Source organism: Pogoniulus pusillus, chromosome 29 (genome assembly GCF_015220805.1).
Source record: "Pogoniulus pusillus isolate bPogPus1 chromosome 29, bPogPus1.pri, whole genome shotgun sequence".
Lineage (NCBI taxonomy): Eukaryota > Metazoa > Chordata > Aves > Piciformes > Lybiidae > Pogoniulus > Pogoniulus pusillus.
Window position 1 is genome coordinate 12,311,625 of NC_087292.1, and position 19,484 is coordinate 12,331,108.

The following is a 19,484-nucleotide window of genomic DNA, read 5'->3' on the forward strand; positions in this document are numbered from 1 at the left end:
TATTTGCCAGGCACTTCCATAGCTGCTACTCTTTCTATTTTTTTTTTTTTTCACTAAATGAGAATATAATCCTTAATAGATCTACAAAACCATTTTGTATTGCATGTTACTATCACTGATGCTGATATCTGAACATCATTTATTAGTACTCCAACTCAAAATGGACCCTGGTTTTTTAAGATGTGCTGCTGTTTGCATAACTTGTCTTGTGACTGTTAATTTTAATAAGTAAAAAGGTCTCAAGTCATTAAGTGATTGTCAGTGCAAATGAGAATTAGGCCCACGATGTCCAGAAGTCTTAGTTCCTTTGATAAGGCTCTTTCTTTCTGTCGAGTCTATGTCATTAGGTGATAATCAATGTAAATGAGAATCAGGTCCACAATGTCCAGAAGCGTTAGTTCCTTTGATGAGTCTCTCTTCCTGTAGAGTCTGTGTCTTATGCCTTTGAAAACTTACATGAGGTCATTTGACCAAAACCTTGCCCTTAATTTCTGAACCCTGATAGCTAATTTCAGAATATATTTTATGACTTCTTTTGTTTGCATGGCACTCTGTATCAGCACTGATATGGACTCCTCTGGCTTTTCAGAGATTAGACAGCACACGGAAGAAAAAGTAGGGCAATGTAGAAGAGGCCTTCAAAACATAAGTTTGAAAAATAAAACAATATTTTCCAGGAAAATGTGCCTAAATCAATTCACAATACATGGCACTTTTTTCCCCATAACAAACCTACACATAGAATACAGTTAAGCATTACTTACTTTAATCTTCCTGTTACTATGATAATTTTGCATAATTATTAACAACAACAACAAAGTTGCAATAAAGAAAGTGAAATCAATGCATGAGAATTTGGACTTGTGTCATTATTACTTATCTCACCAGCAACATATAACCAGCACTTTTTAGTCACTGTAGTGCAGAGTTCTGTTAAACAGTAACTGCACTATAAATCTTTATTTTTTCCTTTCCCCAATAAGTTAAAATGCAATCATAAGCATTTGTTAAAACCAATCCTGTATCCAACAGTATCAGAGTACAGCATATCTACAACCTTCTGACTTGAAGCAATTACTTTTTTGACATCTATAAGAAATCAAAATAACTTCAAAGCCATTCTTCTCCCCGATCCCAGAGATGTTTTTTGATAATATTTTTCAATACAAGAGCAGCTCTCCAAATGTAAAGACCAGCTGTGACTCTAATGATGCTTGGAGAGCATTGCTTTGATAAAAATCCACAACCCCACAAAGTATGCTACAAAAACATGCAGGTCACAGCAGTTACTCATCCTCAAAGGTGAGTGAGTAATTACTTTCTTGGGTCAAGTAGGACCGCTAAGTTCAGTAATTTATGTGGGATCGCTCTCTCTTGGGTTGTACTACCTATGAGAACATCAAGGACTGCAGAATTGAAATCAGCAAGGTCCTTTTACAGCTCTGTTTCAGTACTTCAATGTTGCCAATATCTGAGCAAACTACTTGCCACAATGTCCTTAGGAACTGCATTCATTGCAGTGGGTACAAATTTACTGAAATCTTGTCTTTTCTAAGTGGGCTTTGGAGATAGGGCACGATTAATGTTTCTGCCATGTCAGTTCTATATTGCAAAGTCTTGTCTTCTGCACAAAGGGTGTGAAACAAAAGCGATTTAAGTTTCCACAGAGAGCCAGGGTCTCAGCAAGACTTCAGAAAAAGAAACTTTCTAGCTATTACCCTGTCTTTGATGACCATCGTGCTTTTGTTATCAGCTGGGAACACGGTACTGAAGTTCTTATGCAAAACTCGCAATCTTTAGGAACTGACAAAAGGCAAGGTTTGACAAACTGACAAAACATGACATCTTAATGAGATTGTTTTGTAAGTGTTGTTACTGAATACCCCACATCAGAAGCTGGAATCGGGGGCTGGGCTGGAGAAGAATGCGATGTGGTGAACGGCATTCTTCCTTCGATAACGTAACCTGAGAGATCCTACAACTAACTTTCTACTCACAAACCAGATTTCAGTGACTATGTTAAACTGGAATGACACATAGCAACCATTTTGGCTGCAGTTAGTACTGAAACATTAGTTTCAGTTAATTTCTGTTAGTACTGCTTAAATAAAACATCATGTTTTGATTTAAAAGAGCCACAATTAAATTTGCTACTCTCCATGTGCTACCTACAACATATGTTTCCTATAACAGGATAATGCGTACTACTGTAAGAATAGATAGCCAACTCCCTTAACCCGTCCTCTCTTTCTTGTTATAACTCAATAGCTAATATCATGACAGCAAATAGGGTCAGATTCAGGAGTGTTTCTCTAGGCACAAGTGCCAGGAATGTCACACAATATGAAAAGCCCGTTTATCTTAAATGTTGCACTCTAGGTATCTGCAAAGATGTATCTCCAAAGAAGTGTTCATAACTGAGGAAAAACAAATAATTAATAAATTGGTGACTCTGTCAGAGTCCTGGGGGAAAAAAGCCCCAAACAATTCCCAAATCTGTAGCATAAATCTGAGTCAAAACTTTGCGGCTTTATGACACAATCAATCCTCTGTCCTCCCGGAATTACTCCTGGGACAGGCTTAGGTCACTTAAAAGTGATGAACAAAGATCATCGGCAGTAACAACAGGGCTGTGCCTCCTGCTCCCGGGGAGGATGCACTGCTTTGTCCCGGCCTTTTACCTGCCGAGTGGGAAGCGAGGGGGGTTGAGGGGGCGGCCCGGGGCGGGGAGCGCGGTCGTGCCCGCCCCTGGCCCGCGGCCCGGGGGAGGCAGGCGGCTGCCCGCGGTGGGAGGCGACTGCAGCTGGAAAACAGCAGCTCCGGTTTCTGATCGGATTTGGGGGTGGGGAGGGAGGTGTGTGTGGGAAAAGCCAAGAGATGGATCTTCCCTGCTTTTGACAACACTCTCCCCTTCAGGACTAAGGCTGCACTGGAGGAAAATAACTGCAAGGGAGAGCCACTAATCACACCTCCGTGTGGGAACTAACTCCGGGGAGCAGCGTGTGCCGCCAGCCCCAGGATATTCCCTGCCTCCAACCTGAAGTGGTTCCTCCTGGAACGGTTCAGTCGCCCCTGCAGTTCACCTTTGCCTGCACTTAACAAGCGTGCAATTTGGGTTTAATGGAGCTGGGTTTATTGTTCCTCTTTGGACTTACAATTACGTCGACTGCAGGTAACGTGAATTTCTTTCTTTGCCATTTCCACGCAAGCACACAAAGAAAGGCTGCTAAGTTGTTTTTCTGTAGTTGGGTTTTGTTTGTTTGTTTTCTTTCAGAAGGCTGTAAACAATAGCCCGGCGTGGTAAAAAAACAGACGCCAAATACATCATTGGGCCCTACGGAGGTTTAAACCAAACCCACTCACTAGCAATGTCCCCCAAGCGTGCGGGGGCTGCGGGTGCACTCCACTAAGCTGTAGTCAACCCAAACATAACGGTGCTTTTGGCAGCCCGGGAACTTTGCAAGGGCTGGGGCTGTTTCGGGTCCTGTTACAAAAGGGGCTGCAAGGCTCAGGGGGAGGGGGCTGTTTCCCGTGCGGGACGGGCAAGGGGTGCTCCCGCGGGGGGGCAACGGCTCTGGGCTGACTCGGGGGAAGCTGAGCGCTGCTCTTTGCCTTCCCGTGGTGTAGGGTCCGCGCTGCCCCGGCCCCGATCCCTGCCTCTGCCCGCTGGCACTGAGCCGCGCTCGGCGGCGCTGGGGCAGAAGGATCGGGAGGAGAGCGAAGCGTCGGCGCTACCGGCCGGCGGCAGGGCCAAGGTGGACGGCGGGGCGCTTCGGCGGCGGGCCCGGCGCTGCACTTGCTACACCTATAAGGATAAGGAGTGTGTCTACTACTGCCACCTCGACATCATCTGGATCAACACCCCCGAGTGAGTGAGTGCGGGCGGCGCGACGAGAAATGGCAGGCGGGACTGCGACGGGTGCGATCCCCGCGGGCTAGGGCAGGCGAGGGCCTCTGCCGCGGGACGCAAGGGGCAGGAGCTTCCTGCCCGCCCCCGGGGGACCCCTCCTGGGAGAGTGGGAGAGCGCAGGCGGGGGCACCGCGGGTCTCGTCTCGGGCGTGCCTGCCTCCCGCCGGGGTCACGGAGGGACGCAGGGAGGTCGCTGTGCCTCCCCAACCCCGCCGGATAGCCTCGGTTCTGCAGGCGGCACGTCCCGAACCCCCAGGAGCGGAACGACCGCTGCGGCACGGCGAGACGTGCCTCTCCCTCGCCTCTTTGACACCTGCCGGGCCTTGCAGGGTGGCCCAGTCCCGAGGGACGCGGGGTGCTGCGGCACAAGAGCCTCGGGCAGTTGCGGTCCCCGCCGCTTCGGCGCGGTAACATCCCCGGTGCCGGCACATACACACCCACAGGGCCACGCCGCACATGTACCTGGCTATGCGTGGCCCCAGGGGCATTAGTCACAGGAAAAAAGCAGTGCTGCTGGAGAAGTCTGTTTCCAATAAACCGCTCCTTGGAATGGGAGAATAGCGTGTACTGGTATTGATAAAATTTCATGTGGAAACATACTTTTGAGATGAAAATAGTAAGTTTTTTAAAACCTCAGTACACTGGATTTAGGACGTTACAAAAGAACGTCTTCGACAATTACATTTTATGGGAATAGCAATTTTTTTGTTTGTTTGTTTCAACTCATAATTAAAGCAATTTTTGAAAGCCTAACATCTCCCATGAACTGGAAATTTCTGAGTTTCACCCAGGTCAGTGGGAATGAAGCATGTATGCAGAAAATCATGGTCTGGTATTAAATGGCAAGAAATCATCCAGGAAGAGTGACACTTTGCCTACATCCTAAACACCAGGGGCCTCCTTTTCCTAACACCACTGTATATATCCTGTCACAGAGGAACTAAAACAAGCTAAAGGATTTGTAAAGATTTTCAGAGTAATAGCTTTCAATCCTATAACCACCACAGCAATCAGTGCATTCAAAATAATCAAATCAGATGAATCTGTAAAGAGATTTCCTTTGATGAACATCAAGAATTAAAGATCTTCAGACTGTATGACAACTTCTACACATGCCATCAAGTACTGTATTGACTACAGCTTGGAAATGTACTAACTTGGATCTGCCTTTGAATCAATTGCATAGCTTTGAATCAGAATTAAGCAACAAAAGGAATAATTAAAAAAAAAAAAGAGAAGGTAGCAGTAAAATCATTTAAGTCAAATGGGGCTTAGGGTGCTTAGTTTGTAAATTCGTGTGTGTGTCCTGGCTGGAGGCCATGTCTGATGACAAGTCTTATGAACTTCTAACCCATGAGTATCATGTATTCACACAAGTCATTGAAAATTCTTTGAGTTCCATACCTGCACTAATCCACCCCAGGATTACTTAGAATTATTTTAGCCAAATATTTATGACTCAGTATATTAAGAGCTGACCAGTAAGAATCGGGGAATGACATTCCTTTTCCCCTACACACTAAATAGAACTCTGCTAATTTTAAATGCTTATTCCCCCCCTGCCTTTTTTTTTTTTTTTTTTTTTTTTTAAGGATATCCTGTTTTAAGTCTACTGGAATTATCATTTTCATTCCAGTGGGAAAAGTATTTAGTGTGCGTGAATAGTCTGCATTAACTTGGGGATGTGGAGAATTTTTTTTCCTACTCGAAACTGTGCAAACAACCAAAGAAAGAAGAAAAAGCAGAGATAGAGATATATAACATTTTGATGATACCTGTAGCATTAGTAGTGAAGTATAATTCAAACATTAAACATTTGGAGCTGTAAGTCTCTGCTTTCTTAAGACAGTTATAATAAAACTACAGTAAATCTCTTGGATATGTAAAGTTTGCCCCCACCATTGAATGTATAGCTTGGCCTGAGGAGATTCAGCTGTTCTGATTTGTATTACACACTGGACATTTCTGTGCAGGCCATACAATAAATATTATCAATATGTTAGATATTTGTATAGAATGATGCATTTTAGCTACTGTGCCCAACAACATGAACCTGTATAACATAGTAACACTCTTGGAACTAGGTTCATCAGGATGCTGCAGCCTCTGCAGTCCATAAGTAGTGAGTGGATAATAGTGCAAAGTAGGAGCATTAGTCCCATAGAAACTGATTTTTCTGGGGTCTATAAGTGCTCATGAGAACTGGAAAAAAGGGATTGTCTAAAAGTTGTCAGGCTACAGTGTCTAGAGTGGTGCACTGTGGCTGGAAGTGCCAAGTGTCTGAACTAGGCTGCCTTGCTCTCCTGCTTCTCTAGCTGCTTCTTGAGACTTGCCTGTTCTGAGCTAGCAAGGTGAATGGTGACAAGAAAAGCTCTGTTTACAGGTGAGGCAGATGTACAGATCTCCCTCTAAGCTGAAAGAGCAGAGTCTTCATTTTAAAAAATGCCAGAATTCATTCTAGGATTGCTTCTACATATGAGTGCAGAGGTAGTGACTGAAGTAAGTACATATGGAGATGTGAGATGTGTTGGACCATGTTCAGTGCAACAGAAACAAGACTAAGATTTTATATCACATAACTAAATGAACAGGCACTAATTTTGGCTTGGAGTCCAACCTGGAGTAATGTCTCAGTAAATAAAAAAGTACTTCTGGATATGAATGACAGAAATCAGTTCTGCTTGTGCAAAATAATATCCCAAGCCGGTTATGCTACTTGCTTTAAATGGCACTAACCACTGGATCTGTACAGACTGGCCATTTGTAAATGGGGCTTTTATGTTGCTCTCATATGCATATTGTTGAAAGTTTTTTTTTGTTTAGTAAAAATTTGACTCGTGCAACTTTGAGGGCCATGCACACAATGGAAAGCCAGATAGATGATGCTAAGATTGGAGAAGTTTTCCTGATCTCTTGATTCTGTTATTTTTCCTACTTATTTACTTATGAGGTTTTTTTGGGTGTTATTTCATTTATCAAACACTAAAATTGCTTTCTATTATTTAAAAAAAATTCTTATTTCCTCTGACTTATGTCCTTCACATTATAAACTTCTCATTCCTGTTACAAATTCTTTAATATTTTTTATTACAAGGTTACCATTTCCTCCTCTTACTTGAAAGACAAACTTTGCTTTCTCCTCTAGTTTTCTCCCCCCCTGCTTTTCCCAACAGAAGACACTGTTAAGCACTGTTATAATATATTTAAAATCAGTCTTGGTCACAGCCTGTCCTCCTTTTCTGGAGAAGTGGTTGAAGTTCTTATTGAAATTGTCAGAGGCAGCGATGACAGAGGGTCTTTTCCTGTCCTTGCTGAGAAACCACTTAGATCAGCAGGATGACGGTTGCAGAAAAGCACAACATGGCAGAATATGCAGCCTCTGACTCTCTGCTGTTATTGCAGAGAAATTATCTCTGCAGACATGTAAGTATTGCTTTATTGTTGTCCACCAACCACTGGAGTTAGTCCAGACCCCTAAGTGCACCAGTGTTATTTTGACATAGTCTTTTATGCTGAGGACAGTAGGAGCCTTAAGTCAAAAAGACCCAAAGAAAGTCAGGTAAATCGGAACAGAGTAATGCCATTATGTGGTGTAGATGAAGGTTGCCTAATGAAGTCATTAAAAGCTGGTAAATTGTCCTCACTGATAAGATTGATTACTCAGGAATTAGTTTGCAATGTATTTTTTTGTCAAGTGGTTAATTCTGCTTATCTTGATTTAAAGCTACAGACACATTTTAAAGAAGAAAGAACGAAATGTCCTTTAAACAGTACCCACAACTTGATGTTTTTCTGTAAGTTAAGAAAATGAAGGGGAGATTTCTTCTAGAACTATGCTTCTTCAAAAGAGTCCTGTATTTTAATTTGAACTGAGCTTGTGCATCCAACAGCAAAATGCAGTTCAAATAATGTCATTAACATTGGTGTGTGAAGCAAAACAATTAAGCGTGTGCTTACAATCTTAATAGATCAGACTGAAAATACCTGCTAGCCAAAGGCATGATGACTGAGTTGGCTGCAGGCCAGTACGGAAGCAGATCTGTCGGTTAAACAGTTCTGATGGTTAACCATGCACACTAAGTGCCAAAACTGAAGTGATGAACCTTCTGTTGAGTTGATTTTAATTTTCTTAATGAAGTTTGCCCTGCAGTTTGCAGATTTTACTATTCATGTGTTTACTGAACGCTATTTGTCTTATAGGTGTGGATGCTACCAATATAAAATATGTATATTTTTTCTATATACACCCCAAAACTACATATATGTACTATGTGTCCTAATGTAGCCTGAATGTTGAAGGACAAATCAAAGACCCTTAACAAGCTAGTACCAGTGGAAATAACTAAAGTTATGGAATCTATGGTCATATTCACAGGCTGAAAAAAATGCCAAGTATAAAGCAGATAAAAGGAATTGATGGAGATAAGGGAAATTAACTTTTTTTCCCCCCAATTTTAACTTTCTGTAAAAACTTCTATGACAGCCTGTCTCTAATCCTAAAAAAAATAGATCTCTGGTCTTTAAAAGATGCACAGATATTCAAATCAAATGGAGAGTGTTTCAAATGGATTTACTGAGCACAGTAACAAGCTTCTGCTGTTACTGTTATGTTTTATCACAGATAAACAGAGTTGACTCTTAGGCCTGTTATTCAAACATGGTTGGCTTTGCATGTTTAAATCATTTACTGACTTCCTATTTTCAGTGTCTGTCTGAAATCTGCACAGCTTGCATGCCCTCCACAGTTTAAAAGTAGAATATATCCTCCTAGTCTTCCTGTAAAGTTTATTTACAGTACTCATAATATTGATGTTTTAACAGCAGTATACTCAGAAAGACTTGAAATGGTTGGCTGTGCAGTTTCAAATCACTGCAGGAGCTGGCCCTGTAGAAGAAGGGGTCAGGGCTAAGACACACTAGTAGCTAATGCCTTGAAATTTCACTAGTGCTGCTCATGTTGGTCTAATTCTAAGAATAGCAAGCTTGAGGACTATCAAACCACAGTCACTTTCATAATTCTTAATTTTTATCACAATGCGTTTATTTTCCCCCAGGTTTTGTTCTATTTATTTTTAAACCAGCAGTGGATTTTCAACTATACACGTTGTGGAGAGTGATAGAAATGTGCATTAGTGTGTTCTTTGTGTGCACTCCAACAGTAGCTTCAGAAGCTAGCAGGAAGTACTCTGACTTCTAGTTTGAAAAAGCTACAATTTGACACTGGGTTTGATTCCTTTAGTCTATACTTTTCAGATGCTTTGCCCGTCAGGATTTACCTCAGCGCAGCAGAGTTAGATCCATCCCACTTAGTAATAATACTCTGTGCCAGAGGAAGATAAAAGAATAATGGAAGTTTGAGCTTACAGACAGAAAATGTTGCAGTGGGTTTTATTTATTTAAACTAACAGTCATTTATCTTGCCACAGAACTGGGAGCAGATCAGGAAAAGTATGAACTACTGAAGGATACCAGCAGTGTTGTTTTGGAGAGGTATTTCTGTGAAAAAACATGGCTCAGTTTATTAGGTGAGGTGAGCTCTACCCAGCATCTTTGGCTGGAAAGAATACAAGCTCTCCCCCGATGCTTGCTTCATGTTGCTTGCTTCAATATACCAGCTTTTCACTCAACAAGATGGATTATACAGATTTCCCTGATCATATTTGATAAAGAAAGCATGTGACATAATTTTGACTGCTACAGGGAGGATGACTAGTGATAAAAAGCTTTCAGATTCTCTTACAGTACTTAATTTGGGCACCAGGAAGTACTAGTAGAAGGGAAATCAACTCACGTGGCCAGAGAAAGAGGATAAAGCAGACATGCAATCCTTGGCTTGTTATCTAAGTTAGCTACAGTTAATGAATTGTATCTGATTTGGGTCCTCACAAATTAGCAAGTATTAATTAAAAAATAAGACTGGGAAAAAACAAAAACCAAAGAAACTGAAAATGGGAAGGTTAAACCAAGTCTAGCAAGACTGCTGATGAAAAAAAAATGGGGGGGGAGGCTGAAACCCCTTTAGGCTGTGCTGCCATCCAATGAGATATGGACAGACTGGAGAGCTTTGTCAAGGCAAGCCTAATGAAGTTCAATAAGGATAAATGCACAGTCATTCACCCAGGGACAACTAACAGAGGGCACCAGTACAGGTTAGGGGTTATCCTGTTGGAGAGCAGCTCCACAGAGAAAGACCTTGGAGTCCTGGTGGACAGCAAGTTCTCCATGGGACAGCAATGTGCCCTTGTGGCTGAGAGAGCCAGTGGTATCCTGGGGTGCATCAATAAAAGTGTGTCCAGTAGGTCTAAGGAGGTTCTTCTCACTTTCTAATCTGCCCTAGTGAGACTACACCTGGAATACTGTGTCCAGTTTTGGGCTCTGCAATTCAAGAGAAACAGGGACCTGCTGGACAGAGCCCAGTGGAGAGCCATAAGGATGATTAGGAGACTCAAGCATCTCCCCCTACAAAGAGAGACTGAGAGACCTGGGCTGTTTAGTCTTGAGAAAAGAAGACTGAGGGGGGATCTGTTCAATGTCTACAAATATCTGAGGGGTGGGTGTCAAGCAGATTGGGCCAATCTTTTTTTGGTGGTGCTCAGTAATAAGATAAGGAACAATGGATGTGAACTTGAACATAGAAGTTTTCACCTCGACATGAGAAAGTTTACAGTGAGAATGATGGAGCACTGGAACAGGCTGCCTAGGAGCGGGGTGGGGGGGGGGGGGAGGGGCTGTTGTCTTCTCTGAAGACTTCCAAAACCTGCCTGGATGCATTCCTGTGCAGACTACCCTAGGTTTTTGCCAGGGGAGTTGAATTCAATGATCTCTAGAGGTTACTTCCAACTCCTAATATTCTGTGATTTTGTAATAGCAACAATCATTTGGGTAGCATTGGGTACTATTAGGTATTTAGAAATGCTGGCTACAACTAAATTGAGTATATTGAAAATAAAGGTGTGGCTATAAATGATAAAATAGTTTGTTTCCTCTGAAAATAAATTTAACTACAAAAAGCTACTCAGAAAAGCTGCAGTTTCTATGAATGGAGTATGTGGTTAGGATGCCCAAATCAGGCACTTGTTTGAAGAAGGTGAGGATAAGGAAGTAAGACAGAATGCAGGTAGTACACCTATTGTGAACTACTCTTTAGTTAAACATGCCTGTTACTGAAATAGTTGGAGCCAGCTTTCAGAGCAGCCAATGATCTTTTCACCTACAAAGCTACACAGTATTACTGCAGTAGCCTTATACAGAAGTATAGACAAGAGTATCTGTTATTTCCCCCAAGCATCTTTCATTCTGGAGATGGTTTGTTTCACTCGGAGGATGTTAAATTTTGCTTCCTTTCCACGTTCTTTGTTCTCAGTGGTCCTCATAGGGATCTCATACACTCAGATTTGTCTGAACACACTGGAGACTGTTGGGAAACTTGCTGGTTTGGGTGCATGCCAGGAAATATATTGCTGAATACTGAAATCACAGCATCTAAGATGATTGCTGCAACCCCCTCGCCCCAGTGTCTTGGCTGAAACTCTTAAGTGCCCTGGAGGTATCTACTGTATTTAAGTGGCTGGGAAAGTAGAAAATAATAGCAGCTCATAGGTCAATTGTAACATAGCATGAGAAACTAAGCCACATGTTGTAAAAATTAAAATAACCATATTGAGTTTGTCTGCCTGAATTCTGAACATTCAGAGTATAAATGTGGGACAAGAGGACATCAGCAAATCATACTTCACACCTAGATCTGAAGGTAACAGTCATTTAAGGGGCAGGTTTTTTCCCTGGTATATTTTCAGTGACAGCACTGCTTCAGAGTGACTGTTTCACTACTACTCAGGACTTCTTGTCTTTTTGAACAAACAAATGCCTATTTCTGAAATGTAAATGCTAAAAAAAAAATGATTTTTCACAGAAATTTCCAAAAAGTTTGTAACTTAGCCAGTACTTTGGCCAGGGACCTGCTCATAACCTCAAGGAACACAGTGCAAGGAATTGGTCATTCAGAATCCCCAGAAGCCTAGCCAACAGATCTTCTGCTGCCTGCCTAGTTCAGCTGTTCCTCATATGCACTGTGGAGACACAAACTATCCTGCGTATACTAAAGTCAGTCAGTTTTGACTAAAGAAAACAGATGCCTCACCTGAAATGAAATGCAACTGCTTGGTGACAACTACACAATGACAATAAATCCCATTCAAGCATGCAGAAATTGTGACTCTACTTCATTTTGAACCTGAGCATTGCAACAGCTTACAACCTCTAACACCACACATCCCCCCAAAGCAGCATTTGTTAATTACATGTAACAATCTAAGATGAAGCATGCTGGTAGGCAAATGCTTCTGATACTCGTTCAACTGAATCTCTCAGCATCTTCTTTCATTCTGAAGTGCTGAGAAAGAGGCATGAACTAACTTGAAATGCTAACATATTCACTGCTGGAATGATAACTGTGCACACAGTAACTTTAATGTTGTGATTTATAGGTTGCATCAGAGTAACTGACAGGCAAGAAAACATTACTTTTTTTTTTGTTTTGTTTTGTTTTAGCTCTCTCTGCTTACTGTTGGAAAGACTGTGGGTTGCTATTGAAGTTTATCTGGTTTTGGTTTGAATTTCTGGATTAGAAATCAAACCCAGGCATACTGGAGAGTGATTATACTTCCATCTCTGACTGGCAAATGTGCACATCAGCTTACATAAAAATTGTTCTTTGGGTGTTCTGGTTACAGTTCTGACACTTGAAGATGTCATTGGATTGGCATGTAATCCTGGACCACTCAGAGTGAAGTGGTCAGAAGTATATTCTCCGAGCTGTGAAGCACACTCTTACAGCATTTTTTTTTCATAGAATATAAGACACTTCATTAGAAAGATCAGATGCAGTATCTAAAATATCAGTCTCCTCCTTTGCTCAGGGCTGTGATTCATGGTTCTTATCACTTGCAATTACAGTGTACTCTCCACCCCTGCCTGTTTGCTGGAATTTACTGTCTCTTAGGAAAGACAACAGGCTGGTAAATGGGCCCATTCCTCAATCATTGTAGTTCACATATTGATGTATTAAGATAAAATGGAAGTTGAAGGCAGGTCTAGTTGGGCCATTAATTTGCAAACTGTAGCAACTAAGGAATAAAACACTTGCTCTTCTTACTCTGGCTATTCAGGCAGAGCCTCTGAAACAGGGCAAACTGTGGCTCAGTCCTGCAGACTTTCTCATTTAGAGTCAGAGTAAAAAAAAACAGTATGGTATTTTGGAAAAGTGTACTTTTTTAACAAGGAACCACTTTAAATAATGAGATTAACATGCTACAGCATTTTATGTCTTGTTATCACATGTGGGATAACAGCTGCAAAAGCTATAAAAAGTTTCTTTATCCTCTGGCAAGCTATCTGCCATGAAATAGGAGTTTTGTGTTTGGCTAAATCAAGCAAAGCTCAGCTTTTCATTTTAGCCTAAATCTGAGCAGGAAGTTAAATAACAGAATTTTACCAAACAGTTTTCAGAGAGGGTGCACCACTCTTAAATATACAGAAACTTCCTCCTGCTTCTGTCCCTAAATACAAGCCATTACTTCATAAAGCACTATGAATGTATAAAAAGCTACCTGTGTCAGAAGCTACCTATATGAGCCACTTAATATTCAGTGTTCAAAAGTGAATGGCAGTACAGAATTATTAACAAACTCCAGTTATAAAATTGTATTTGCCCCTTATCCTGAAGACAACAAAAAAGCCTTTTAAATGAGAAGGGTGTCCAAAATTAAGTCCTGACGTCTTTTAAGCCTAAGATTTTTCATCTCTCCTAGTGTCAAGGCATATCCACATGTGCTGGTTTGAAGCTAACTGGAATACTTTAATGAGAGAAATTAGATTATAGGCTGTGAAAAGAAAGCAATGCTGATGTCTAGTTCACTCATAGGTTTGCTGAGATGTATAAAAGCAAGGACACAAACATAGATAAGACAGTCTGTCTGTTGGTATCTGTTGGAGCCTGTGTTTCTCTTCTGCTTGGATCTTTGTAACCCAACTAATCATTCTGCTTCTAATCCCCCTTGCCCATTCTCCCAACTCACCTTGCATGTCAGGCAGATTCTGGGACAAGAGAGGGGGGTGGAAAAAAGGTGGAAGGGTGCTTGGGAGCCCTTCCTGGGGATTCTGATTTCTGGGAGGGGTATTGTGTTTCTGTATTACTTTTAACTTGCATATTTCTGTATATAGTTGTAAATATTTGCAATATATTGTAAATATCTGTTTGTATATTGTGCTTAGCTGTAAATATAAAGCTTCATTCCTTAACTTCCAGCTGGCTGAGTCTAGTCTGGGTGGTTTCATTGGGGAGGGGGGGAGGTAACTCCCAAACCATCACAACACAGAATAAAGTAAGTAGTGAAACCATGCAACAATTTCTGCATATAGGCATCTGCTGAAGAAGGAACATCTCACAATCTCTGATACAAATACTGCTTGTGATCTTGTATCTTTCAATATGATTTTATGCTAAATCTCTGTATGAGAGGTGTGCTCTGGTTCAGGCTGTGAAGATGAGATGCACTGTTACAAGCTTATGTGTACTTTAAATATAGAGGTTTGGATGAATTATTTGCATCAGCTGTATTGATGCTGCATCAAAAATTAGTGCAGAGATTAGGGAAATAACATTACTGAATCTTTCAGCCCACCATGAGTGTGGGAAAATGGAAAATTTGCAGCTTTCCAATTAATAGCCTAATGATGTTTTTATGGAAGCAAATGAAAGAATTAAAACTATGTGAAGTTAGTGGTTGCAGACTGATTATTCATACAGGCTTTGTTCTGTAACCTTTCTGTAACCCTTCTAGGTCTATTCTTACTTCCTCTTCCCTGCCTTTTTTCTTCCCCTCCATACCTCTTTCTTTCTTTTGAACATGAGATTCTCTCAAGATTTTTAGTGTTTGTGCATTTGTGGGCTGCTTAGACCATCCCTCAAATACACAGAAACTTTTATGGGTCTCCAGAAGTTCCATATGGTGTACACCTGCTATCAACTGAGATCTTTTAACAACTTGTAGAAGAATAATTCATGACATCACTCTAAACTATTGTATGCATTTGAGGGTGTTAGCAGGAAGTGATGAAACACGTCCTTTACTGATAAAAATATTGACTATAACCCACCCATTAAAGAACAAAGCATGCCAGGCTGCAGAGAAATCGAGAACTACCTCTTACTATTTCCTAGTAAGCTGTAGTAGATATATGATCTCTTAGCAAAGTACTAGCAGATATATGTGAGGAGGATTATCTAGCTGTTTCCCACATTTATAACTCTGTGGCTTATGTTCCAAACATGATGCAGGAAACCAGTCATGGTGACATTTTTCTCCATTTCTCGATGATAAAACTAATGGCAAATCAGGCTCTATATCATGATGACAGTGCCATGATGTTACTTATCTGCTGGAAGTCAGTACTGCTCCTTTGTCACTTTATGCCAGTTACAGCACTGAATGTAAGTTTCATGGATTGGTGAGGGGTAATCAAGACAATAAAGGAATAAATAATAAAATAAGCAATAACTTGGGGATGTATTTGTATCAGCTGTTAGATAACCAGATTTTTTAAAAACAACCTGTGTGGTTGCCAATGAATTCTGCCAGCTAAGCTGATTGTCTGCTACTCTGTAACTGTGAAATCTTGAATTGATTGAGCAGAATTTGTGATCTGGTATAGGAAGAACTTCTTACACAAGCATAGGGTTTGATTTTTGTGCTACTATTTATTGTTTGCATCAATAGATCTAATTTCTAAACCAGGAAGATTATGGAATATAATTTTCATTGGCTCCTAAAATATAGAATACTTTGATTCTTACAACAGGAGGACTGTGCCATATGGACTGTCTAACTTCAGAAGCAGCTTTAGAGGCAAAAGATCTACAGGCCAGATTCAAAGTACTTTCCAGTTTTCACTTCGGTGCTCTTGTTTGGATGCTTATGACAAACAGTGCATGCAGTTTTGCAGAACACCAGACAGAAGAAGGTCAGTATCTTTTCTCAATATTGCAAACTCTCTACATGATTTGATTATTTCATGGGGATAAATTAATCAAGTTGCATATACCAAGTGAAACTGATTAATAAATATATTGACTGTAAATAAAATTCACATCTCCAGTTGTTATTAGTCAGTAACTAAGCACCTGGCCAGGTGCTTGTTCACTCCCCTGCTAAGTGGGACTGCAAAGTGAATAGGAAGAACAGAAGCACGAAAACTCTTGGGTCACAATCAAAAGAGTCTAGTGAATGAAGAAAATGGCCAGACCCAACCAGACCCATCACAGTACTGTGAATTTGCTTTTTCTTTTCTTTTGTTTCTTTTCATGCTGTGCTATTTTTAAAACAATTGATCTATCCAGGTAGGGGGATGATTAATATTGCATTATTTTCAAATGTTTTCTATTTCAACTAGTCTGATGACATTGTCATTTCATGGCTGGCTGCATAAGGTTAATTGTTGAGAACACAGTGGCAAACTGAGAACAACCTCTCTTCCCCAGAAATCATGAATCAATGAAAAAGACAGAGGAGAAAGACCAACGCAAGGAAGAACAACGCCCTTTCATTCAGTAGCACAGAGAGCGAGGAGGATTCTGAACAGTCAGGTAAGTGACAGATGTTTCATGTTAAAAACAAATATTAATTTTCATAAATCTTCTTTGTTTTTGCGGAATTCTATTTTTTTTGCAACAGAATATCATCACTTCTTGCTACATTTGGCCAGAATTTGGCCCCTGATTTGTTGGGGTTTTTTTGTTAGTTTAAAAATAACTTCTGCTATAGACAGAATTGCTTCAACCTTCCTCATACTGATGCAGCTCCTTCAAAAGCTGAATTCTTTGGCTATAAGCCAATACATGTTTTGCCAACAGCCCTCCTCCCCCCCTGTTGTTTTTTTTTTTTCTTTTTTTAGGGCAAGGGCTGTTCCTGTCTATCATCATTTTGCTCATTTAACACTGCAACAACTTAAGCTGCATGTAATAGGAAAACCCTGGAATTAGCAGTCCCCAAACTCAATTTATTGCTATGATTGTTGGATCAAAGCTAGTTGGGTGGCATTCAGTGTCTGTACACATCATCAAGGAGATGAACTGTAGCTCTCTCAGGTAATATGAAGTTACTTCTGAATAATTAAGCAGTTTGGTATATTTGGTTTTTGTTTTTAAAGCTCTAACATTTATTTGCTGAAGCTCAGAAGAAAGAACTGAAACTACAACTCTCCCTTGAGGTGGACAAACTTGATGTTCTAGTCTGATGCAAGTGGAGAATTCAGCATTATCCAACACTTCCCATTTCAACAATGCCACTTTGAGGGCATGTGAACCTGTATGAAGAAGCTTTCTCTCATGCTCCCTTTGTGAGACTCTCAGTAAAGGATAATCTTTATCATGTAACCTGGCAGGGAATGTATTGCTATTGAAGAAAACTTCAAAGGCAGATCCAAACTTCATCAACACAACATTTCAGGAAACATTTTTCTCTAAGATTTCTTACAAGTACAGTAGAAACATGCTGTTCCACTTACTGCTTGCTGTGCATCTGAGGAATCCATCTGCAGCTTGATGCAGGCAACTGTAATTGGAGAATGTGATGAGTTAGATTTTGCCTATACATGAGTTCTCATTAAGAATAAACAGATACAAAGTATTCCTCTTGTTAATGTATGCAAGCCTGAATCATCATATTGTAACTTTGTGGCAGTTGTTTAAATGACAGTATCTATACAGAATAAATATGAATGGCTAATATAAATACTATTATAAGCTATAACAAGTTAAGAGTATGCAGTGAGTATTCAGTAGATTACCTCATTAAGGCACAAATTATTCCTACACTTCAAAGTTCCATTCAAAAACATTTGCAGGATGATTTAAAGGTGCACTGTCATTGATGAACAGAACTCCAATTAATTAATCCTAAAAACTTTCTTAAAGATGAAAGTGTAGGACTGTGGAACTCCAAATGAAACTCCATATGATAACTCCACATGATAAGCATAACTTACTGTATGAGATCATTTGCCTTTCTAGGCCACTACATACATTCTCATCCACAGTACATATGTTTGTCTTTGCTAGTTCCATAAATCACATTTTTATCTCTTTATTGAAATAGCATCACTGAATAACTTGGAAACTTGGCAATAAGGATTATGTCCAAGTCTGGACATTTTTCAATGTAAATGATTTCTTCTGAAATTATGGATTTTTAAATTGCTTTTTTATAAGAAGATGCAAGAGTAAGCTAGGAAAAAAAAGAGCAACTTCTGCAAATGCTGTTCTATATTATTTAAAAAGAGAGAGAGGAAATCCCTCAGTTGTGACATTACAGATACTTAGTTTGACTGACCTGCACACAGACTTTCCCCAGGGCACACAGGTTAAACTGTAGCCTGGTTACATTAAATTATATCAGAAGAAAGATGGAGACCAAAAGAAAATAAATTGAAAATAAATTAACAGTAAAAATGGCTATATAGGCTTAAAAGGGTGGTAACAGACTTTGTTTGAAACAAAAAAGGGAGGTCTTTGCCAAAATATATATGATATATTTTATATATATGTGGATATATTTCATAAATAAATTATTATAGTTATAAAAGTAAATATGTCTTTCAGTTACTGCATTTGTATCAGTTTGTTACTTGCTGTACAAATGATTTTGTAAGTTTTTAGAAAATACATTATTTATTGTAACAACCACTTCACATACTGTCTTCCCACAACGTTTAAAAGATGCTGTAGAGTTTTGGGTTATTTCAAGAAATAATCAAGCTTTGTTATAAAGAATGTTTAATGCCCATTTATAACCATTGCCCAGAATTTTTGCCCCACTGAATGCATAGGCTCAGACCATACAAAAACTTGCTTTCTTCAAGAGGCTGATAGTTCGAATGGTTTGAGGATTGAGTATGAAAATAAAAAGTTCTTTGATAATAATCATGTCCCTTTGTTAGAAATAGAACCCTTATCTGGCCTAAGCTGTATCTTGGAACAAAGGTGGCGGCAACGGTCACTTGGACCGCGAGTTGTTTTTGTGAACAATGTTCACTGACTTCAGCTTCGGTTGGGTGGGATTTTTTGAGTTTTGTTTTTTCTTTACTGGAATAGCAAACACATCCCCAGTGCTAACAGGGCTGTCAGCGCCTCCTCAACGGATACAGTTCAGCTTTTAGATGAACCGCTCAGTTTGTGTTTGGATTTCTACTGTCTTCCTCCATGTGAATTCAATTTAAATGTTGCACTTGAAGATGGATTCACACCTTCCCCAGCCCCACATGCTTTCACTCTATTTTAAAGTTCACAGAAAACAAACAAAACCCCCTCAAATTGTGTTCTTTCTTTGTCATGCAGGTAGATTTAGCCTTTAAGTAGTGGGCTGCAAGTATTATTGTTGTGCTTTTTCCTCAAGAAAGAAGAACCTTTTTTTTTCTATGTGATTTCCACTTTCAAGTAGTTTTGGTTTGGGACTCTGCAAAGCATCTGAAAACATTGTGCCGATGTACCACTAGGAGTTACTGTACACATCACTCCATC

At 40.1% G+C, this 19,484-nt stretch overlaps 1 protein-coding gene across 2 annotated transcripts; it reads left to right on the forward strand.

The window, feature by feature from the left end:
- The first annotated feature begins 2,794 nt into the window (after nt 1-2,794).
- Nucleotides 2,795-18,887, forward strand: EDN3 (endothelin 3). 2 transcript variants are annotated; one of them, XM_064167777.1, is made up of 5 exons: nt 2,795-3,172; nt 3,628-3,868; nt 15,770-15,931; nt 16,449-16,553; nt 17,117-18,887. In XM_064167777.1, the coding sequence occupies exons 1-4, from the start codon at nt 3,121-3,123 to the stop codon at nt 16,519-16,521; spliced, it is 528 nt and encodes a 175-aa protein (XP_064023847.1). In that variant the 5' UTR covers nt 2,795-3,120; the 3' UTR covers nt 16,522-16,553; nt 17,117-18,887. The 2 variants fall into 2 exon arrangements, with proteins under 2 accessions (XP_064023847.1, XP_064023848.1); XM_064167778.1 differs by lacking the exons at nt 16,449-16,553; nt 17,117-18,887 and adding an exon at nt 16,361-16,447.
- The last annotated feature ends 597 nt before the right edge of the window (nt 18,888-19,484 follow it).

Coding starts and splice junctions, on each gene's coding strand:
- EDN3 (XM_064167777.1), top strand. CDS start 3,121: ATGGAGCTGGGTTTATTGTTCCTCTTTGGACTTACAATTACGTCGACT. Junction 3,869..15,769: donor ATCTGGATCAACACCCCCGA/GTGAGTGAGTGC, acceptor TTCTTACAACAG/GAGGACTGTGCCATATGGAC. Junction 15,932..16,448: donor AGAACACCAGACAGAAGAAG/GTCAGTATCTTT, acceptor TCTCTTCCCCAG/AAATCATGAATCAATGAAAA.